The 24,218-nt window shown below is 46.8% G+C and overlaps 1 protein-coding gene across 1 annotated transcript in view; it reads right to left on the reverse strand.

Moving 5' to 3' along the window:
- Positions 1 to 8,327: 8,327 nt before the first annotated feature.
- Positions 8,328 to 24,218, reverse strand: part of COX4I2 (cytochrome c oxidase subunit 4I2) — a 137,454-nt gene continuing 121,563 nt past the window's right edge. Inside the window, exons 4-5 of the mRNA XM_086932703.1 lie at positions 9,722 to 9,853; positions 8,328 to 8,844 (exon numbers count right to left, since the gene is read on the reverse strand). Of these exons, the coding sequence (XP_086788829.1) occupies positions 8,708 to 8,844; positions 9,722 to 9,853 (269 nt within the window). The 3' untranslated portion in view covers positions 8,328 to 8,707. The remainder of the gene's footprint in view (positions 8,845 to 9,721; positions 9,854 to 24,218) is intronic.

Here is a 24,218-nt window from a genome sequence, read left to right on the forward strand (position 1 = left end):
GTAGTCTTTGAAGGGTTAGTGTACCAGGTGACCACTCCACTCCCCTATTTAAGCCAGGATGGCCCATCCTGTCAACACCCAGACCCTCTATTGTAATACTGTATTAAGACGGCAGGTTTAGGCCCGGCAAATGGTTTATTTTGCCAGGTCTAAATCGCATTTTAAACTGTCCGCAAAGTCTGCGATGCAAGGCCCAAGACATGATTCAAAGGCTGGGTGGCACAATTAGTGCTGCATGTCCACTAATAGCATTTAATTTACAGGCCCTTGGTACATGCAGTACCACTTTACTAGGTACTTACAAGTAAAATAAATTTGCCAATTGGGATTAAACCAATTTTACCATGTTAAAGGAGAGAGCACAAGCACTTTAGCATTAGTTAGCAGTGGTAAACTGCACAGCATCCTAAAAGCCAACAAAAACAGGTTCAGAAAATAGGAGGGTTAAGGCAAAAAGTCTCGGGATGACCCTGAAAAAGGGCAAGGTCTAACAAATATACTACTCATTGTTCTATGTGGTGTGGCACAATACTCTACTCTGATCAAAAGTGTATTTCCTAAAGATAACTTCACCATATCAATCATTTTCTACAACTCTTCTAGCTTAAATCGTGAAGCTGTCTGTGGTGCAAACTATATTTCAAACACCAACTAATATCTCTTTTCACAATCTGTGATCAGATAGTCCAAGCATGATTTTTGCTGAAATGTCCAGTCTTTCATCTCACTCTAGGGGTTTCAGCCTTCTAGTGGCCACTCACGAGAACTCCCTTATAGATAAGAGGACCATCAACCCTCTGCCAACACTCAAGACAGCCCTGAAAATCATGCCCCTTGATTTTTTCTTTTTTTAAAATCTTTTTATTATTTCAAAAGAAAACAAACAGACATGAGACATGACCATCATCAATTCAAAGAGTCGATTCTTCCATATTAGCGTGAACATCAACATTAGTTTAGCAATCCAAGGAGGCATTCAATAAAATCCCTGTTAAAGTCGCGCTGCTCCTGGATTGGGCCCGCTCTGTTGTGGTATGCACCTGGTTCTGCAGTCTATCTCGGCTGGAAGTACGGACTCCAAGTCAATACACAACACCTGAATCAGGTTTGCCTTCATTGTCTAACTACCCCTAACCCCCCACTCCTGCTGCTGGCGCACAATCCTAAGAGGATGAGTGTTGACTGATGGCTATCCCAATGTTCCGGTCAAGTGTTGGCCACCGCATCAATGAGAGTCCCAATTATCCTGAGTGACCCGGATGCTGGAGGCCCCTCCCTCATTATTCTCCCCAAGGCCAATGGAAATCATCTATTGGTGCTCGTCCTCCGTCGAAGTGCCAGAGTCCGACTCAGTTCTCAAGTCTGAGGTCTGGAGCTCTATCACCAAGGACTCCCACGCCGCTTCAAGTGCCCTATCATTATGGGATCTATAAGCTTGTTGTGATCGTACTGAACTCTCGCTCTTCGCCCACATCAGAACAGCTGCTTTCCATCTAACGTAGCTGGGGCCGGTCGCTGCCTTCCAATGAGATGTGATTTCCCTCTTAGCTAGGATAAACCCCAGGTCCACAAATTTACTAGTTATCTTGTTCTTGCTAATATGTGGAAACCAGTGCAGTAGGCAGGCTCCCTTATCCACGCTAATCTGTCGTCCGGTTACTTTACAAAGTAAATCAGTTATCTCCTCCCAGTAGGTACCCAACTGCGGGCAGTCCCATAGCATATGGCTCAGGTCTGCACCCTGTAGTTATCATGCCCCTTGATGTCCAAATGTAAAACGGTCACATTTCACTCTCCTCTGCACCACCACACTCCATTGCAGTAACCCCCTGTATCTCTCCATGCAAGATACAGCCTGGAAATGAATATACATATACATACATATACATATATATATGCGTAATTCACTTAAGGCCAACTTGGTATTTTACATGTTGCATTTCAATCTGCAGTGAGGCAGGAGGTACCACCATTACCGCACTAGCAGTAAAATGTCACGAACACCATAATAGTTGCAGTTTAAGCTTTTTCTATTTTTATTCTATGCCTGCTTTCAGTCTAATCTCTTTAGGATGAGTGAATTTCTTAGACACACGCAGAAATGTTGGTATAAGGTCTCCTTACTATTAGGCTAATGTTGTATTGTTTTCAGTTATGGACGCTGCCATGACATCATGGACGTTCACTGAAGTGGCTAACAGGTTTCCATTGTTTTTTGTTGCTGAAGAAAATACTTGGTATATGAAGTGAGATTACAAATTTTGACCACGTTTAACCACTCATGACCATGTTGTTTTGTCTTTTTGATACCTTTTTTTATAAAACTCCTCTCTCGGGGAGAGGAGTTGGCCCAACGCCTAGGGCGGTTGACCCTGGGGAACCGGGTTCGAGTCTCAGCAATGACGCTGAACATCCTGTGATTCTGGGCAAATCACTTAATCTCCCCGTGCTTAACAAAAATGAATGTGTGTCCTCATGTAAAGCGCTCGGATACCGGGTCAAGTTTGCGCTTTATAAAACTCTAACAAAGCAAAACTGCATTTGAAAAAATTAAAACATTCGGGGATCTGACTATAGGTTAGAGGGGACTTCGTGCTAAGCCTATCAAGCCAGTGGTCACACCGGTTTGCAGAGCCAACTAGCCTCAGTTGTAGCAACAGTGGGAGCTGTGCGACAAGTGGCCTTCTGCCCAGCTCAGTTTTTCCATTAGAGGTAAAGCCTTGATAAGAAATTAGCAACTCGTCTACTCTAACAAAAAGAGGTATGCTGACAAACACAGGCTTGCTATTTAATGCTTTAGCTAAAATTTAGCACAGTGCCTAGAAATGGCTACAATGTGTTAGGATGTTAAGAACTCGCTAACCAGGTTGGAAAAGTATTAGCTGTTTTTGCTGACCATGAGATGCATTGTTGCATTCTTTTTAGGTCTCGGCTAAACGCGCGGAAGCGCGTCTCCGCCGAGATCTTTTGTTAGCGACTATGCTTCCCAGGAGACAGTTTCGGCCACGCGCATCCTTCGAGCCGATTTGTAACTGGAACGCGCGCTGTGGCCAGGCGCTGTCTCCTGGGAAGCTCAAGCACCACACACGCATGCGCATACACACACACAAGCGCCCATGCACGCACGCACATACATACATACAGAGACACCCCCCCCTGACACATACACACACACGTGCGCACACACACACACAAGTGCACCGAGGCCCTCCCTCCCTCCCCCGCCGTCACCGTCGCACTCCCCCTCCCCCGCCGTCACCGTCGCATACACACACGAGCATACACGCACACACACACATACAAGTGCACCAAGCTCACCAGCCTTTTGAAACGTACCTGGCCAATGTCGGTGACTCTTCTCTCAGCATGCGGTGCCCAACCTCCTGCTAGCGCGGCCCCGGGTCTCCACACCGCTCACAGGAGTCCCGGGCCGCGAGACGCATCGACTCCGCCTGCCTCCTCTTCCGGTCTGGACGTGGCCCCGCCCCCGTCACAGGCGACCGTGCCTGACTTCCGGGGCGGCCGCGGCGGGATTCCACCCGACCATGCTACGCCACTGCTTGTTGAAAGATGTGACGCAGAGATAGGTCATTGTTTTGCTAGAGAATGAATATCGAGTTTTCAAGACCTCTTGCCCCCACTCTCAAAAATCGCGCAGAGAGATAGGGTGAGTAGATTTTTAAAACAAAAGAACATTTCACAATATAAATAGCACTGCAACTACCGAGGGGCACTGACTTAATTAAAGGCGCTCAATCACCAGCATAGACAACATGTAGACCGTAAGTAAGGCAATACGCACAGTGTCATTGGTGGCATCTAAATTCCTCAGTGATAAGGGCTGCTAACTAATATTTACACCGGATCAGGTGAAAACTTCCCTCCCTCTGTGTTTGAAAATGCCTTCTGGGTTTTGTAGTTTCAGACACGCAAACATTTTAAAAAAAAGAAAGTAGGAGATTCTGTAAATAAAACCGGAGAATGCATTTCCCCGATTGACTTCTTTTTAAGCAGAGGCAATTTTAGGTGGAAGACATCGCAAATAAAGCCATGTTTTGCTTTAGAAATCGAGTGACTGCCGCCTAAATTGGGTCAATTGACATGTATGCTTGTGCTTTAATTGAGTTTTTAGCACACTTGAAATCAAAGATTTGTAGGCGGAAAGTTCAGGCATGGAATCACTGCACGTAATTACATGGAGTGAGGTGGTCATTCTACTCTGGGAACCAGCCAGGCATTCACTAAGTTTGAAGAAATTAGTCAAAGAAAGAGGTGGGAAACTGGAGATTTTCCAGTAAGTGCGCGATGGCCGGTCACCTCACAGAAAGAGTGACAAAAGCTCTTGCTTAAATCGGAGGCTAACATGTTTTTGTTTTCGTAAAGATTAAGATAAGCAAGGGAACATAACGTACAGCATGCTTTAAAATGCATTTGTAAAAGTGGCTTTTACTGCGCGGTTTTCATGACGTGTGCTGGACATAAAAGTAGTGACAGACAACTGGAAAATGCTTGCAAAGTGTTTTTAAACAAGGCAGTAAAAGCAAGAGGGATCCGCCGCGGGTTTAAAGAGTCCATCTCGCTGTCATCGACTTCAAGGCCCCCTCCGCCTCCAGAGAGAGTCGCACTGACTCTTGCGGGGAATAGCCTTCCCTGGTGATGGACACAGTCCATGGCAAAGTGGCTCATGGCAGGGAGCAAATGGGCCCGAGTAGCAAAGCTACAATTAATCAATGTGTTGTGTTTAGTGCTGCATGCTGGAGCGGCCAGATACCAAGTGCTAACCAATTACAGCGGACTTAAGCGAGACAGGGGAAGTAAGTGGCCAGATCAAGAATAGATCACACAGGCTGTCAGTGGCATTTGGGACTGAAGCTCGGGAATGCTTCTCTCCACTTCCAAAGCCAGAGCCAAGAGGTAACTCGCCCTCTCCCTTCTCTGCCCGGAGCAGCGCCCAGCTGACAGGACAGGGACTACAGAAGACTTCTGCCCCGGGCAGGACAGTCTAGGCCCGCAGGTATTGGCATTCTTTCTGAAAGGTCCAACATTCCTCATAAATCCTTCTTCATTCCTCGCTGGACCTTTGACCTGCACATTTATTTTTTTTAATCGCGTTTTATGTCTTTTCCTCCACTGTGTCGTTTTTGTGTGAAACATGGAGACTTCCTTATTCTCTGGATGACAGGCCTCATGCTGCCGAGTTTTCCTACGATTTTAATGCTAGCATTATTCATCTCAGAAACACAAATGGAAATGTCAAATAAAAGGCTTTCAGTGCCTTAACGCCAAATGCCAAAGTGGGCCACACAGCAGCATGTAGGAAACATGTTTCAGGTTTGCACTGAGAACTCCCAAGAGGCAGGGGTGACTGCAAAGGAAGAAGGAATGTGCTGGCCGCGGAGCCTATTGCTGTATTTTTTCTCGCTCATATAAATCATTAAGTTGCAAATTGTAGTTTGATTGCAAAACTTCCTGAAGTGAAAGATGTGTGCTCGTTTAGTAGATCTGAGCTAAATTCACAAAAAAATGTAAATTAAAGATATGCATGCATAAACCTGTTTCCCGATTGGCCGCACTCAGACACATTGCAATTTATAAAGCATGTATTTTTGGTGTGTCGTCAAATCATTGTGCTGCCAAGGGATTCACTTTTCATTCAACCGCGCTGGGCATACTGGTGCTCGTAGTTTTTCCCCCCTGTTATTTTTTTATGAGTTTTGTGGCTGTGTGTGTGTGTGAGTGGCTCGATGTGAATGACTGTGTGGGTGGCTCTCTGTGTGTGTGTGGGTGGCTTTGTGTGTGTGCTCTCTGTCCGAGTGTAAATGCAATAGGTCTTACATTTGCGAGCGATTAGGCTATTGGCATTGTAAATGACAATGCCATGTATTTATATTTTAAAAACAAAAACATAAATAAAAATGTCATGAGCAATGCCAATAGCTCTAACTTTAACAATGCCGAGACCATTGCATTGTAAATGCTTGTTTTGTAATGTGTGGTTACCACTCATTTTATACACTAGACTAGAACTTTAAAAAAAGTTTTAAAGTAACTTCACTGTTTTCTTAGTGCTATTTTGAAAGGGTTATTCATTTGACGAAAGGTTTGGTGTTCCATTGTTTCCCTGAACCAATCTTGTCGGACTGATAGTTACCAGAAACCCTTCCTGTGCAGTATTGCTCAGCAGGTCATGGATGGGTTGCAGTAATAAGTAACAAACATTTGTCCGATAACCACAAGTAGGCACTGTGAATGTAACTCCTTTAGGACTTTGCCAATCACCACATTTTGAGTACTCGCCAGTTTTTTTGTTGTTCTTTTATTTATTTTTTTACATCAGAGACACCTGAACTGCCATTTGGCAAAATATCACCATGCTTTGGAGGATAGCCTTTCACTGTGTGGACACTCAGACTGTGGCAGGGAGGGCACCAGTGATGGTGAACGCCTTATATCTGGTAGTGGGTGATTTTCAACTAAGACATGACAGACTAATGGTGGAGCGCAGGTTGTTTCACCACCCATTTAAAGGACTGATAAAATCCTGAGTCGGCAGATGTAAATCTAATTTTAGGAAGCCTTTACCAACATCCTTCAGAGACTATTATATATACACACACATATATACATACATACATACACAAACACAGGCTTGCAGTCAAAACGAGTCTTCTTGCCATGCTGTTGAAATAAACAAAATCTCTTTTGTACCACAATTGGAGTCTGTGACCGTTGTTTGACCCGGCGAGGTCTCATCGTGGGATTTTGCTTCATATATATATATATATATATATATATATATAATATATATATATATAATATATATATATATATATATATATATATATATATATATATATATATATATATATATATATATATATATATATTCAAACACAAGTTTGCCTGCAGATGAGGGAGGCCACAGAGGTAGGTTTCAATCAGCCTTCGTTTAATGGAGAAATACTTGCAGAAACAACAGGCTGTCGCAGACACAATTGGAAGTCCTTTCCGACGCGTTTCGTACATTCAGCACTTCTTCCAGGGTAAGACTTCACTTCAGAGTGAACGCTCGGCAATTGCTTCTGGCACTTGAATACATCTTGTTAAGTACCCCGCCCCAGTGGGTGTGGCCACCGACGTGGCCTTCTGGGTCTTGTAGTGCCGACCTTTTCATCAAGTGAGTTGCCTTGCCTTCACCCGTAATAAGTTATAACACCAAGTGGGTTGTAATGAGAACAGAACTGTTTCTCTGTCTGTACGTGACTCTCTCCATTGGCATACCACCCCTGAAGCTGGCACGACGGTTGTCGCACCAGCCGGACTGCACAGCGTGCAGCGGGTCTCTCCTCGCGGCCCAGGCAGTGCCGCTAACATTCAAACACAAGTTTGCCTGCAGATGAGGGAGGCCACAGAGGTAAGTTTCAATCAGCCTTCGTTTAATGGAGAAATACTTGCAGAAACAACAGGCTGTCGCAGACACAATTGGAAGTCCTTTCCGATGCGTTTCGTACATTCAGCACTTCTTCCAGGGTGTTTGAACTGTGACACTGACCCCACAACCCACTGGGGGATTTTATTTCAATTTTGCACCGAGAATGAAACACGCAAAAACTTCTGCACTACAAGAACCATCAGGCCATGGTTATGGCCACGCCCACTGAGGCGGGGATTATCAAAGACTGGTGCAGGCATTAAAGACTGGTTTCATTCACAGTAAGTCCTCAACCCTTTGAAGTGCGGCAGAGAGCACGAAACGCGTCAGGGCTGGACATTATTCTTGTGAGGCAGCAAGCTGTTCCTGCGCTGTTTGCATCATCATTAAAAGGCAAAATCGAATTTTCCTGTTTGTGGCTCCCTCATTCCAGGCAAACCTTGTGTGATGGATATATATATATATATATATATATATATATATATATATATATATATATACACACACACACACACACACACATGCATACACATACACACACACGTACATTTATACACAAATATATAGACATACACAGATATACACACATAGCTCATCACGCTGGTCTACCTCCAGATGTATATATTAGAACTTTTTCAAAAACTCCAACATGAAATTCGGCAAGCGCTTTGTGATAAGACCCTTCCCAGTAACAAATGCACAGTAAAACAAATCAACTGCTCAAAAGTAGCTGAAATTGCCTAGGGCCAACGAGAAAGGTTCTTTGAAGTATAAAGGATAACGTTTATCTTGGCTCAGGGCACACCGCAGATGGTGCACACCATGAACGGACTCTCTGGCAGGTGGAGTCACCTTTAAAAAGACCTCATTCTCCAAAATACAAAGACACGACAAATTAAGGTAACAAACGTGTTTTATTTCCACTGGTTGGGCTGGCAGAGTTACAAACTACATTGCTCCAACTTGGAGAAGTTGTTCTACAAAAATAAGACACTTATGTCGCACTTGGGGCAAGGATGCAGATCGATAAGGATTTCCCCAAAATCCACCAACAAAGGATTGGTTCGGTCTACAAATCTTACCAGAACGTGCACTAGAACACTATATTTACATGCAAACAATTAAGGTGCAAAGGGAGTTTGGCAAGAATATTTTGTGAAAAGGTACTACCCTACTGGTGTTGGCATAAGCACGATCTGATGTTCCCTTTTGGCTCAAAGACCGCGTCCGATCCACCACGGCTAGCCTAGCTCTTTCACCTGGACCTAGAAATATTTACTTCTTCCACTCATTCTTCTCATAGTCCCACTTGGACGATAAACCCTGGATTGGGCCTATACGCATATCCAGCATCCGCTTGGTCTGCATTGCCTTCCAGTCGTCAGCGAGTGTGTGCGGCTTTGGTGGGTACACTGCAGGAGAAAACCAAACAATTAGAGGCTTTGGGGCTGCAGAGCAGGACACCTTGAGAAACTAGGAGATTCCAGGCTCAAGAGGGTAGGGTTAAAGTTGGGCAGTGCAAGCTGGTGGAGGGGAAATACAGATGTAGTAGAAAGGTGATTGAAAGGGTAAAAATCTCCACTCCGTATGAACAGCTGGGGAGGAGGGAGAAGAGAAAATGGAAAAAGGAGGGAGATAGGGGTATGAAGAGATGCAGGAGTGAGGGCAGCAAACAAAGTTACAAAGGGCAAGAAGAAAAAACAAGCAAACCCCAGCTTAGGGATTGAGATCTCATTCAGGCCGGAGAAAGATACAAATTTCAACTGGTGGTAGATAAGGAGGCATGGGTGGACGTACAAAGGCCTAAAATAATATTGGTTCAATGGGAGTGGTCCATTTGTCTTTTAGCAGTAGGCGTCATCATTAAGGTGCCAGACTACAACGCAATGGTGGACTGGATCTTTGGAAACACAGTTGATGCTGTTTGGGGAGGGGTGGTATTCTGAAGTACAGAATACCTCTGGAATATTCAAGTATGAAAAGGAGGAAATGCATAGACAAGGACTACAGGGAGGTTTGCAGTAAGAACCTGTTGAACTGCATCGCTCCCACCCTGAATTTTATGGCTTTCCCCCTTTGATGAAAACATTTGAGCGAGATCTGCATCCCTCATTCTAGTAACCTTTGACCTTTACCCTAAATCACATGTCTTCTACCGCAAACCCTCAACACAAATTTGGTTTCTAGTTTTTACAACCACATCTGCGCCCTCTGTCCACCTCCTTTTACTTTGCCAAATCTCAAAACATCTATTGCCCAGGACATCCCAAAATGCCCTCTTGTCCTTACCGTACACTCGCTGCCACCAGACAATGAATGCGGTGAAGCCAACAAAGAGGAAGATGCCGCCAAGCACAGTCTTCCATTCGTTGCCACGCTGGTTCATCTCAGTGTACGTTTGGTTGAACTTGATGCGGTAAACTGCAGAGAATGAGAGACAAACCATCCATCACTGAGTCAATATGAGCCGGACAAGTAGTGCTCATCGAGATAATGATATTGGAGACTGAGACTGGCACGCACAACACATTTTTTTAAATTTGTTTTTTTTTATTGGCACTTCAATCAACATACATTTGACATGAGTAAATGTTAAGGGCATTAGTGTAGCACGCAGTACAAATTATGCATTTTGAAGTTGATAGACACAAGGACGACAGCATTTCATATTCCGTACAATGGTTTCATCGACATTAACCTTGAGATCTAATCACATTGGGCATCATCAGTGTGAGTGCAGAAAGGTAGCCTTTTGACCCGTGAAGGCTATGCAGTAGTGGATGAAGAATGTAGAGTATCCTGTTCAGACACCCTCCACCATGTAAGGAAAGGACCCCAAATGACTTTGGACCTGGATGCGATGGGCATTCTCCCAAAAGTAATCGAGTTGTTCCTGACAGAATGGGACATCAAGAATCCAATCTTTAATCGGGTGGGGGGGGGGAGATTCGGCCTACCCCACTGCATACCAACTCTACGCTTGGCCAGTAGTAGCAGCATAGCTAACAGGCGGACTACCACTGGGGCTTCCCTAACATACCCTAGAAGCCCCACTATAGCCCTGGGCTCTAAGTGTCATGAGCATTTCGCTGGTTTTTAGGTCTCAGCCTGAGAAGGCTGCGGTTGCGCAGTCTCGCTGGCAAGATTTTATGTTTTCTAGTACAGAGGTAAACAAGCTAGCTCTTAACCATTGGCTGGCTTCCTAAACGGCGGCCAGCCATTGGAGAAGAGCTGTGTCTGTCGCTTTAAGCCACGACCATTTCGGATTGAGGGGCGTGTTTTTTCCTGTCCTTTCTCTCTGTGACGTCATCAGGAAAAAAACACGCCCCCCAGTCTGAAAAGGACGGGGCTAGTTACTCAGTCCTATCGAACCTTACTCTCATTGGTCCGGCCGCTTTTCCTTTTCCGCCTTTGCTTTTCCTTCCTGTGTTGTCTTACGTTCAGTGGTTTCCGGTTTTAGTCCTTCGTCAGTTTCACCTAGTTTGCTGCACCAGCTTTCACGCTTGTTTCTGTCGATTCTTGTTATTTCCAGGACTTCCTGCAGACAAATGATGCATCCCGCGGCAGCTGGCGTCCATGAAAAGTCTTACCCAGGTACGTTGTGTGCGTCTGACGCAATATTTACAATAGCAACACTATGTAAAGCCCCTTCCTCGACTGAATGTCGGATTAGAAATGGCTGTTTTGTTAATAGCGAGTTCTAGCGACCGATGAGGAATAGCGACGGGTCAACCGAACCAAACTGAGCTTTGAACTCACTAGGGTGGGGGTCAGTGAGTGGAAATTTGCACACCCATCTCTTCATGAGGTCAGAGGTGTATTAGTTTACTGAGCTATTTCTTTGGGCTTTAAAAAGCGTGATCTGCAAGCTACTCAGATCTCAGCAGCAGATGCACTAACCCAATTATCTATCCAACTCAGAATATATGCTGTGCGGAGTGCACACTTCCCTTTGCAGTTGGTTCTCAAACTACAAATTTATTTTAGTGAAACTAAAACGTGCGCGCAGCTGTTTCCACATAGCCATCTCAATCACATATTGTAATGATGTTATGCCCAGGGTCAAATTGCAGGTTGCACGCATCTCAGCAGTGATCCCAATAAACTTCTTAGTTGTCTTGCTGCTATGAGAACCTATGGCCTGCACGTTGCAGTTAGATATCTGCGGCAAGCTCACCCCCCCCCGGCTATTCTAATTCTACTTCCTGATCACTAGAACGTTCAGCGAGCTCGTGCCTGAAGTTAATCTTTTGAGAATTTAGCTCTGCCAGCACCAGGCCTCTTCCCAGCAATACTGGGGATAGTCTATGGGCATCGGGAACACAGGGGCTCCCAATGGCAAACCCTTTCGCCTGGAAAGGCCACTGTGACAGGTTTCACCTTTGGGTGGGGGATGAAGGGGAAGGTTGTATAAAACCCTGATTAGTTTTTTAAAAATCTGCACTAAAAGGTGCTACGTGCTGCTATGTTGGGTTACGTTTTTGGCAATCCTATAGCGCGCAATCTGAGAGTAGGGGCTCCAGGCGCTTTACCCTGGAAGGTTTCATGCTGTGCATCCATCTGGTTACTGTTCCCTTGCACTAGGCCTGGCTGATGTTTGGCGTGGTGCTTCTGGTGTGGCTCTCGATTTCGCATCTGTGGCTTGTTCACGGAGCTGCAGTGTGCAATGTTGGTGTTGGGAAGGTGTGGCCCTGGGCTTTGCTGGTTGTGTAGACACACCCCACACCAGTGAGATGTCCGTCCCTGGCAGGTGGCGGTACTCTGGGTGCACTGCCGGTGTCTGCGTCCGGTGGATGAAGTGTGTCACACGTGTGTGTGTGTGTGGTTCTGTGTCTTTGAGATGGATGTGTGTGGTGTTGTGCCTAATAAGTTGGTGTTTGTGAGTCACTTGCCTCCACAGCGGTTGCTGAGGGGGAGCATGCCTTAATGACGTGTTGAATTTATATTGAATAAGATTCAGAATGTTCTGTCAAGAATTGTTCTCTGGCTTTAAGTTATAGAGAGAAAGAGTGTGTCACGTTGTGTTTGTGTTGCTTAATTTAGTGAAGGACTTCACAACTGTTCCTATAGAGTTGTGCTTGGCATGCGGTGTGCTGGCTAGTGTGTGTGGGTGTGTGTGTGACTGTGTGCGTGGGTTTGTGTGGCTCTGTCTGCGTGTGTGTGTGGCTCTGTCTGTGTGTGTGTGTGTGTGGCTCTGTCTGTGTGTGGCTTGGTCTGTGTGTGTGGCACTATCTGTGTGTGTGTGTGGCTCTGTCTGTGTGGCTCTCTCTGTGTGTGTGTATGGCTCTGTGTGTGTGGGTGTGTGTGTGTGTGTGGGTGCGTGTGGCTCTGAGTGTGGTTCTGTGTGTGTGGTTGCAAATGCAATAGGTCTCGCATTTGCGAGAGATTAAGCTATTGGCATTGTAAATGAGAATGCCATTTATTTATATGTTTTAAAACAAAAATAATGTCATGAGCAATGCTGATCGCTCTAACTTTACCAAAGACGAGACCATTGCATTGTAAATGCTTGTTTTAAAGATCTGTCCAGTACGAGGCTATCCGAGGGCATTCCCAGGCCAAATGTAAAAAGGTTGCTTGGTCTGTGTGGCATCTCCAGCACTCCGCATTGGGCCGAATGCCCATGCGAAACAGCTGTAAAGGTGTTCTATAGTATGGATTTAACATTTTTAAATTAATTACTCAGAGTTTTTAGTTTGGGGACAATTGCTCAAGCTGCACACCGCAGAATTGCCATTGCTCTTCTGTAATCGGTGGCTGTATCTCGGTATTCCACTGTTCTCTGCGATTTGGTTGTTTGCACTGTGCAATATGTTTGAATAGATGTGTAGATTCTTGTAATGAGCTTGGACGCTGATGGAGTGGTGAGTTGGTGAGTATGTGTTCTAGAGCTTGCAAGGCTGGGGGGGCGTTCGGAAAGGTGCTGTGTATCTGGCGGCAAGTGGCATGTACACAGTGGTACAATAATACGTCTGAAAAGTTGGGGGGTGGCGTATCAGTGTATGATGGCGGTTCAAAAAACCCTTTCTCTTGGTATAGATCTGCCTAGTTGACAATACCCAGCCTCTGTGCTCTCACTTTGGCGCCTTTATGTGAAACAGGGGCATTTGTGGATTCCTAGCCAAGGGAACTGAGGGGCGTACAATGTTTCAGCGCGGGCTCTCCCCCGGAGACCATCCCAGGCCCATTGCAGCGTCTCGGTGGTGACTGTGTGATGGGGGCATTTGTATGGTCGGCACAGTGCTACCTCCAAAGGTATAGGTGCAGCTATGTCCAGTTCAACCACCACATGGAGCTGGAAGGGTATTGGGTGCACCCAGTAGCGTAAAAATTGTGCGTGTGTGCAGTAAGCGTAAAGAGGGAAATCTGGCGCTCCCAGTCCTCCCTGGCTTTGTGGAAGTGTAAGCGTTTCCCAAACGATTCTGACCTGTCCTCCAGCCCACACTAGTTGAATCATCAGTGAGTGTTGATTTGAAGAATGCTTGGGTGAGTGTGAGAAGTACATTCACAAAAATGTATAAGAACTTGGAAGGACTATCATTTTGGCAATTTCTATTCTTCAGCGGCAGAGTGGACCAGATACAGATCTTGTCCTAAATCCAAGTTATGGGGCGACCAATGTTCAAATTCCATAGTTCCTGGGTGTTCCTGCTCAACCATATCCCCAAGTATTTGACGGGGCCCTCTGCCCACCAAAGCGGATATTCAAGTTCAAATGGGTTGGCGCTGTCCGTCAGTGGAAACAGCGTAGATTTCTTCCTGTTGATCTGAATGCCTGATATACCGCCAAAGTGTGTAATTTCACGTAGTTTTGGGAGCAAATTTACCTGTGGGTTAATGTATAGGGTTATGTCATCTGTAATATATTGATATATTAATCCTCGAGTAGAGAATCCCAGGCCCCTGGCTGCGTGGTGCTGCCTGAGCCGCGCCGCAAGTAGTTTCATCGCAATCGCTAAGCGTAAGGGGGATGAGGCATACCAACCTGGTCCCGCGGGTAATGGTGAATGCGTCAGATATTTGACAGTTTACAGACATACGCGCTGTGGGGTCAGTATACAGCAATTTATTTGTTGTATGAATAGTGGCTGAAACACAGTCTGGCTAATACTGCAATTAGAAATGGCCATTCTAAAGAATCGAATGCCTTGGTGGAGTCAAGTAGTGCCGCCACTGCGGGGAATTGAGGGTCTAAATAATGTAGGATCGGGAAGAATGTGTCCAAGTTATGCGCAGTCGACCTCCCTGGAATAAATCCTGATTGGTCTGCTCTGGCAATGAGTGGCAATAACGGCTGGACTCTATTTGCCAGCAGTTTGGCATATACTTTATTGTCCGTGTTGATTAGAGAAAGCGGGCGATGTGAGTCGCTAGATTTTGGATCTTTTTCCAGTTTGAGTAAAAGCAGTATGCCTGCTTCCCAAAGCGTGAGGGGTAGTCTACCAATTGAAATAGTCTTGATAAACCGCCATGAAGTGGGGGGGCAAGGATCGATGGGTAGCATTTATAGAAAGAGGCTAGTAGCCCTTCTAGCCCAGGGGCCTTGTCAGGTGGCAGACTATAAATGACCTGGGTGTCGTCCTCCTCAGTGAAAGGCTCCAAATATGTTCTGTGCGCTCTGCCCAGCCACAGCAGCTCAATTGACTCAAAGTATGAATGGGTGTGTTCCGGCAAGCCAGTGTGTTGTTAAGTGCAGAGATCGGAATAGACGTTTGTGAGATGGTTCCTTATCTCCTGTAGGTCTCCAATTACCTGTCTTCCAGTGCTGTGATATAGTCTATGGTGCGGGGGTTTGATAAGTGAAGCTACTGTTTTCCCAATCTGTTGCCCTCTCCATAGCACTATTATGTATCAGTGGTCTACTTCTTAAAACACATATGTGACCTTTCCATTGAATTTCACACGCTTGTATCACTTTATCCGTTTACTGCTGTAGACTTCCCAGGAGGGCTTAGGGGTAGTTTTGAAAATACAGGAATATAGACTAATCAGGAAGGATATCCACCTTCTTAAAAACATGGAAATTAGGAATTCCAGGAAAATCAGCATTTGAACTGACTGGGCACCAGCTGGAGAGCACATTTGTAACCAGTAGTAGGACCTGTCAAGGTTACGCAGATCAATACAATGGAGAACCATTGAGGAAGCTACAGAAATGGTTTATTGTTTCTGATCTCTTCTCTGTTATTCAGTTTTTTTCCTTGTTTTATTATTGATTTGGTTATTTTTATCACTAATCACTGTAATCAATCATTCATATCATTTGTAAAGCGCACTACTCACCCGTGAGGGTGTCAAGGTGCTGGGGTGGAGAATGCTGCTACTGCTCGAAAAGCCAGGTCTTGAGGAGTTTTCTGAAGGTCAGCAGGTCTTGGGACTGCCGTAGGTGGATAGGGAGGGTGTTCCAGGTTTTGGCACCGAGGTGGGAGAATGATCTGCCGCCGGAAGTTGCTCTTCGGAAGCAGGGGACTGTGGCGAGGTCGGCGGAGCTGGCGGGTGGGGGTGTAGAAGCTGAGTCGTCTGTTGAGGTATGTTGGTCCGGTGTTGTGGAGTGCCTTGTGTGTGTTGGTGAGGAGCTTGAAGGTTATCCTTTTGTTGACCGGGAGCCAGTGCATATCTCTCAGGTAGGCTGTGATGTGGCTGCGGCGAGGGATGTCAAGGATCAGGCATGCAGAGGCGTTCTGGATGCGTTGGAGCCGTCTCAGGAGTTTGGCCATGGCTCCTGCGTAGAGGGTGTTTCCATAGTCAAGCCTGCTGCTGACGAGGGCCTGGGTGACCGTTCTTCTCGTTTCAGTGGAAATCCACTTGTAGATCCTGCAGAGCATGTGGAGGGTGTTGAAGCAGGAGGAGACGGCGTTGACCTGTTTAGTCATGGAGAGGGTGGAGTCGAGGATGACCCCTAGGTTGCGTGCTTGGTCAGTGGGTGTTGGAGTGGTTCCCAGTGTGGTCAGCCACCAGGAGTCATCCCAGGCCGAAGGGGTGGATCCGAGGATGAGGGCCTCCATCTTGTCTGAGTTCAGCTTCAGTCGGCTGTTCCTCATCCATTCAGCGACGGCCTTCATTCGTTTGTGAACGTTGGTTTTGGTGGTGTGGGGGTCCTTGGTGAGGGAAAGGATCAGCTGGGTGTCATCGGCGTAGGAGATGATGTTGAGGTTGTGCCGACGGGTGACGTGGGCGAGCGGTGCCATGTAGATGTTAAACAGAGTTGGGCTGAGCCCTGGGGTACGCCGCAGATCTCGTTGGCTTCGGAGCGAAGGGGGGGGGGGGGGGGGTTTCAGACGCTCTGTGTTCTGCCGGAGAGGAAGGAGGTGGTCCAGTCCAGGGCCTTCTCTTGGATCCCGGCGTTGTGGAGGCCTGTTCATAGTGTGTATTGGCATACCGTGTCGAAGGCGGCTGACAGGTCCAGGAGGATGAGGGCCGCTGTTTTTCCATTGTCCAGCAGGGACTTAATGTCATCGGTGGCGGTGAAGAGGGCAGTCTTGGTGCTGTGGTTGCTGCGGAACCCAGACTGGGAAGGGTCCAGGATGTTCTCCTCGTGGTAGCGGGTCAGTTGTTCCTTGATGGTCTTCTCGATTACCTTTGCCGGGAATGGGAGCAGGGAGATGGGCCGGAAGTTCTTGAGGTTCTTGGGGTCCGCCTTGGGTTTCTTGAGTAAGGCGTTGATCTCGGCATGCTTCCAGCTCTCCGGGAAGGTTGCTTTCTCGAAGGTGTTGATGACTTTCCGGAGATGGGGTGCGATGGCTGTGCTGGCTTTGTTGAAGATGTGGTGTGGGCATGGGTCTGACGGAGATCCGGAGTGGATGGTGTTCATGATCTTGATGGTGTCGTCGTCTATGTTCATCCAGGAGAGGAGGCGGTTGGTGGTCGTGGGGGTGAAGGTCTCAGTGGTTGTCGGGCGGTTGTGGCATTGAAGCAGTCGTGGATGTCGGATCTTGCGGTGGAAGAAGGTGGCCAGCGAGTTGCACAGGTCTTGCGAGGGTGAAACGTTGTTGGTGTTGGAAATGGGGTTGGAGAGTTCCTTCACGATGTTGAAGAGCTCTTTGCTGTTGTGCACGTTGTTGTCTAGGCGGTCTTTGAAGGAGGCCCTTTTGGCGCATCTGATGAGGTGGTGTCTGCGGGTTGCTTTCTTGTGGGCTGTGTGGCTGGCCGGTGTTCGTTCACAGAGCCAGATCTTCTCCAGCTTTCGGCAGGTTTGCTTGGAGGCCTGGAGGTCTTCAGTGAACCAGCTGGGTTTCTTGTTGGTGTGACTGTTGGAGGGTTTCTTGATAGGGGCGAGGGTGTTGGCGCAGTCGTTGATCCCCTGTCTGAGGTTGCTGGCGGCAGTGTCTGGGTCGGTGGGTGGGCTCTGGGCGAGGGTGGTGGGTAGCTGGTCTTCGGTGACTTTGCTCCAGCAGCGGCAAGGCATCTGTTGGGTTCGTTGGTGGGTTTCTTGAAGGTGAAGTGGATGCAGCCATGGTCAGTCCAGTGGAGTTCAGTGGTGTGGTTGAAGGAGACGTGGGGCTTGCGGAGAAGATGGTGTCAAGCGTGTGACCGGTGGAGTGGGTAGGTGTTGTGACTAGTTGTCTGAGTCCGAGGTTGGCTAGGTTGTCAATCAGGGTGGTGGAGTTGGTGTCCTCGTTGTTCTCGAGGTGAAAGTTCAGGTCCCCTAGGAGGATGTAGTCCGTGGAGGCGAGGGCGTGTGTGCTGACAAAGTCGGCGATTGAGTCGCTGAACTGTGGTCGGGGGGTCTGTAGATGAGTGTTCCTCTGAGGGTGGTGTTGGGGTCAGTGTGGATCTGGGAGTGCAGGTGTTCGGCGCTGCTGAGGGTGTCGTCGATGTTGGACGAGACTCAGAGTGTTCCTGTGGACGATGGCGATTCCTCCTCCTACTCCGTCGGTGCGGTCCCTGCGGGTGATCTTGTATGTTTACGGGACGGCTATGGCTATGTCGTGTGCCGAGGTGGGGTTCAGCCAGGTCTCCGTCAGGAAGGCGACGTCTGGGGAGGTTGAGTTGAGTAGGTCCCAGAGTTCAATGGCGTGTTTTGGGGTGGAGCGGGTGTTGAGAAGAATGCATCTGAGGTGGTTGGGTTCTTTCCTAGTTGGCAGCATGGTGGGTCGGATGCTCGTGAACCTGCAGTTCCGGCAGGTGAAGCCTCCGTGGGTGCGCTTAGGGGTGGCCAGGAAGCAGGTGTGTGATCATCTGGTGTTGAGTGCGTGGAGGGTTCTGGCATCGCAGCGGGGTCGGGCGTCATGGCGTTCGCAGGGTCCAGGGATCCTGGCACTGGGCGCGGTCCAGGCGTGGACGGGCGCAGGCGGGCTTGCCTTAGGTGCGCCTTTGGCGATCCAGAGGCGCGGCCCCCATATGAGGGGATGTGGGAGGGAGGAGCAGCTGGGAGGCGGGAGCGGGGCGGCGAATGGGATTACAGGGGGGCGGGCCGCAGGGACGCAGCGGCGGGAAAAACAGGCGGGGCCGCGGGAGAACAGGGTACAGGAAGGGAAAACAAGTTTAGGCAAGAAAGCAAATACAGGCACAGAGGAATAAAAACAAGTCTGGGCAAGAAAGCAAGTATGGGCACAGAGGAATAAAAACAAGTCTGGGCAAGAAAGCAAGTATAGGCACAGGGGAATAAAAACAAGTCTGGGCAAGAAAGCAAATACAGGCACAGAGGAATAAAAACAAGTCTGGGCAAGAAAGCAAGTTAAGCACAGAGGAATAAAAACAAGTCTGGGAAAGAAAGCAAGTTAGCCACAGGGGAAAAATACAAATTAGGCAAAATCAATGCAGGCAGAGCCGTGCAGCAGTGTGAGGAGCGACCGGCCTGCGAGCAGGGTCAGAGGGTAACAGTTATTCATAGTACTGCAACCCACCCGCAAGATGAAATATTAAATATATTATGGTTGCTTGGATAAACAATACAAGTCTCAAAACAAACAAAAAAGGTTTTAGAATTCTATTGTGGGATTCATTTCCTAAATGCTAATTATTTATGTACCACTAGGACAATCTTTTTAATAGGAAGAGTCCCTTTCATATTTAACCCCTGCAAGCCAAAAGCAGTTGAATCTCAGGTGGACGGCAAATCCTGTAAAAGTCTGGAGTGGAGAAGAACTGTTAAAAATTCCAACTTTTGACCATCACTGATGGAAGATTATATGATCAGAATAGCATTTCTAGATTGGAGAACTAGACCACAACAATCCAAGATGAAAATTGTAAAATTGTTTTTCTGTGTTAAAAAGAGGCCTACCCCACCCAATCAATTAGCCAACTCACGCCTCATACGCAGAGGCAACGTGAGCACCTGTTCTTGCAGATTCTTGTACGACTGTCCATGTTGGATGCCCTGATTTCGTCAGAACACAGAACAGCTTAGACATTTCACAAAAGGGGAAGGCAGGCAATCTCAAATGCCCGGTCACTCACAATGAACTGAACACAAGTTAATGACCACAAGATCATTGCTATTCCTAGCCATGAATGTTACCCTTTTAATACACACAGAATGCTGGGCGACAGTGACAGAATGAAAAATGCCCCCAATATTGACGTGGACCATAAATTTGATACAAGAATGCTGGGTAAGCAAAGGTTGAGCAGTGAGTCAGTGGCTAGTTAACAAAAGTTCAGCCAGCACTCCTCCTGAGACATTCAAAAATAAATAACATCTGGTTATCTTACTTTTGTTTCATAATTAAACATATTTTCAAGAGGTTTCCCCATTCTAGCTCCATCTAAAATCACTGCTCTGGTTTCCCCTTCGGTCAGTTCCTTCCACAAACTACGAATGCCGCCCTGCTGGCTGCCTCTTCCTTCACAGGGCGAATCTGAAGAGCACTTGTTTTACAGTACGGACCCTTGCCCAATCTCCTCTGAATTCAAGAGACACCTCTACACTTTGACTGTCCCTTGTTATATCCATGCTGGAATTGATCTTCAGGGACCTTAAGGTCCTACTGCCATTTCAATGTTCTTTGTGTGCTACAAAAATGACATGTCCTGATGGTGACCTCTGAATTATATATAGGTTGAAACACGGTTGACATGAAGGTGATTTGGCTCAAGTCATAGTGTTGGGTATAGGCTGGTGTGATTACCAGTTATAAATGTTTACAAACCAAAAGTAAGTTTAACTTTGTCAATTTATTTTAGTTCTATACAGACACTAATAATTTGACTCTTCCTTTTGACCAGGACATTACTTCATAGTATGAACACCCGATTCCTGAACATAGGGAAGCTAGATGCAAACAAAATTAAATAGGTTTCTCCATGCAAGACTGCATGGCGTTTGCTCATTAATTCAGCAAGTCATTTAAGATACCCACATTGTTTAATGGAGTTCCGGCACGCTATGTAAATACCACCAAAGTGAACCAATGTTTCATTTCCATACAAGCCTGGACCTCCAAAGGCTCCGGATTCAGTCCTCCCTCAAAGGACCAGGTGGCGGAGTTCAGCGTACCCTTGATTCCTGTTGGATGGGGTAGACTGACAGCACAATGAACCATAGAAAGTGGCAGTCTTTGGTTGGACCGTCCATTTGTTCCTATTCAAGGTTACCACTTGGTTCCACAATAAACCTCGTGTTGGACGAACAGAGATCCAGTAGAGTGGATGGGTTATCAACTGATCTACTCTGTGTCTACCCACCTCCAACAATCAGAGCTGTCCATCTGCTGAGTTAATGGAGGCAAAAGTAAATTAGATGCATCTTCCATGATCATGACCTTGAATCCATATGGCTATCCTGAAACTCCGTATATTCTCGTCTGGAGGCCAGCAGATGCCGCAGGACACAGGCCAGCCAGAACCTCTTGTTCTAGCGACAAGCTCTAGCAAAGATGGTCCAAGCTATTGAGCTACCTGTCCACTACCACACGGTTGTCCAAAATTGGGTGCATGGATATAGGCTACTACCTTCACCCAGTCACCGACCAGCCCCTACTTTGACATGACCAGTACCCCCATCCATTTTGCTTCAGCTGAGCACATTTCTGGTTCTAACCAAAGCCCCCACAATTGATGTACTGGTTTGGTTGGGGCCACAGTCTGGTTGTGGTACAGATGTTAGGAATGTAAAGTGGTTGAGCAAAGGTGTTGTACTACGTGTGTTGCAGGCCAGCAATTGTGCCTCTTTGATTGCTTCAACCAGCCACCGGATATGCCAGTTCCAAACGCCCCGGTGCAGTCCGGGAATTGGTCTGCCAGCTCTTACAGAACAGATCACTTCAGGGCAATGGTACAGTGACATAGTACAGTGCGATGATTTAACGGACATCCGATTTCAGGATGTGAAACCCCAACTTAAGAAAAGGGAAACCTAACCGACGTGTTGTGACACAACACAGGAAAGAAGACTGCAAATGCAGAAGAACGTTCAATAGCAGAAGGGCCGGCTTGCCAGGGTATGACGCAACATGGAAGTGGGTTCAAGGGACACTTCCAGAAACTTTAAAAGAACATCCTGTTAGTGGCACTCGTGGCACCCAGCGCTGTTCGCTAACCAGAACAAGCCAAGAATGGACATAATGTGACTAATTTGGAAATTTAACAGTGCAGCAAATCCTTCAGATCCTCTGATTTATGATCCCCAATTCCCTTAGTTATTTAGAACTTTTTTCCTGGTTGTATTTGTGGAATGGATACAACTTCCATAACCTTTTCTGCAAAATTCATCGCAAGAGTGGACGTTAAGCGGACAATACTATTGAGGTTTCTGTAGAGTATTGAATGAGCGTGAAGTCCAAGCTACAATGTGACCATTAGGGGCTTACCTGAAATGCACTGATGGACACAGAGAAGCTGGTGGTGGTGAACAGAGGGAAGAGTAGGAGCTGGAGGTCAAGGTGGGCATCTGGGTTTGCTGCTGAGGTCTTCAAGCCACACTGTTTTCAAGTCAACATTTTTCACCAGCACAAAATCCACGCCTCAGCTTCTTCACATGCAGCAAGAGAGGAGTCCCCTAACATTATACAAGATAAACATGGATTGCTTTTTGAACCCGGATAGAGAGTCTGGACCAAAATTGAGATATACAAGTCAAAGAGAGGTCAAGTTGTGGGCTGGGGGATTGCAGAAGTGTAGTCCGGATTAACATTTGAGAGGATAGGGACGCGATGCAAGAGGGAGTCACCAAATCAGTACTGCACCCGCTTGAAAAACAAGCACTGGCAAAGCTTCAAGGGCTGATTTGCACTTTCATGAATCAGCCACACCTATGGGCAGGACCACACTGGAATTATGTGATTATGCAGCTGCTGCTTTTTTCACATAATTATGGTCTTGCTGCATTTGCCACATAATCCATCATCTGCTGCATGATCTTCAGATTTTAACCCAAAAAAGTTACCTCCAGCTCAAACGGGTCAAAAGTTACCAAAAACGTGGTGATATGTGGCACACAGAGGTAGGCCCTTCGCAAAGGTTAACTGGTCATCTTTCAATTGCCCTTTTCTGTATCTGGTTGTTATATTGGTACGAATGAGGGGGAAATCTTTGCCCAGACATTATTACCATGTGTAAACATTATAAAATGAAATACTATCAAAAGATGTACCACATTGTGCAGCATAATTTGCCTTTTCTTGCCGCCTTATTTAGTCAACCCTGCTGCATCATTGCAGTGGCCCTGCCTATAGTCTTTAGCATGATGATTTTGCATTTAAGCAGCAGCCTGACAGCAGAACCAAGAGGGCTGTTGAAATATACTGGTGGCTGAAGTGTTTTTTCTAGGTGCTACTGTGTTCCTCATTCCCTACTCTACCAGCTCCCATTATTTGTGGATACCAGACTCATGCCTTTGTAGACCTTTCGGTCCATCCTTAGGAATCCGCTGTCCTCATAGCCCTGCACTGCCCACTCACCTGTACGCCTGTACTGCAGCCTTGTAACATGTTCATGGGCCCAGGGTCTCAGCAGTGGAACTGAAAATGCCCCCACCCACCCCCTCTTAATGCAGTGGGAGACTGGGCCACCAACTGCTGAAATTGAAGGAACTTCGGAGTGTCCCCTTTCACCCAAGACAATGGGGATGTGGTCAGTTTTGTATGACAGGCCACATTGATCACAGCCATCGTCTTCAACGTTCTATTATGTATACACAAAGAGAAGGGGGAGAAGGACGTACCCCTACCTCATCCTCCTCAAACACGATAGAAAGCACAAAAGGAGGTAATGCGAAAAACAGTTGCAAGGATAGTTTTACGTAAATAATGTGTAGTGGCAAAGAGAGCACAAACACTTTGTTAAAAACTGCCCTCACCCACAACAAGTTGTGGCATGCTTCATCATAGGGCTGCTACTGTACGCCTCTGCGCAACCCAACGCTAGATGCGGAGTAATAGGGAGGGGAAGACCATACAAACAAACAAAGAAAAGAAAATAAAAGGATCCAAAAAAGGTGCAGACAAACAGTGATATTAAAACTGACTAAGATATCCAACTAATAATTGCATTCCTAGATTCTCTAGTCAGATATAAAAAGGGTCTTGGAAAACCCTCGGATGGTGGTGATACGAGTGGATTAGGTCCTCATCACCCCTCCATCCTAGGTTTCTATGCCCACCTTGTCAGGGAATGGACGCAGGTAACACTGTATTCTAGGGTGCCCAATACTCCAGGTGAGTGCCAACTAGTCCGTTGCATGTTCCCAGATCTCCGAGAGCCTGATAAACTAAAAATCTTGACTGATTCAGATCTTGACCCATGGAATGCCACCTTTCGCTAACCGTAAAACTCCCTTCCTTTTTCTAGGAACCATGGCACCTGAAATTTTAGAGAGTCCAGTCCAGACCATAACTCATCCATG

Source organism: Lissotriton vulgaris, chromosome 7, assembly GCF_964263255.1.
Source record: "Lissotriton vulgaris chromosome 7, aLisVul1.2, whole genome shotgun sequence".
NCBI lineage: Eukaryota > Metazoa > Chordata > Amphibia > Caudata > Salamandridae > Lissotriton > Lissotriton vulgaris.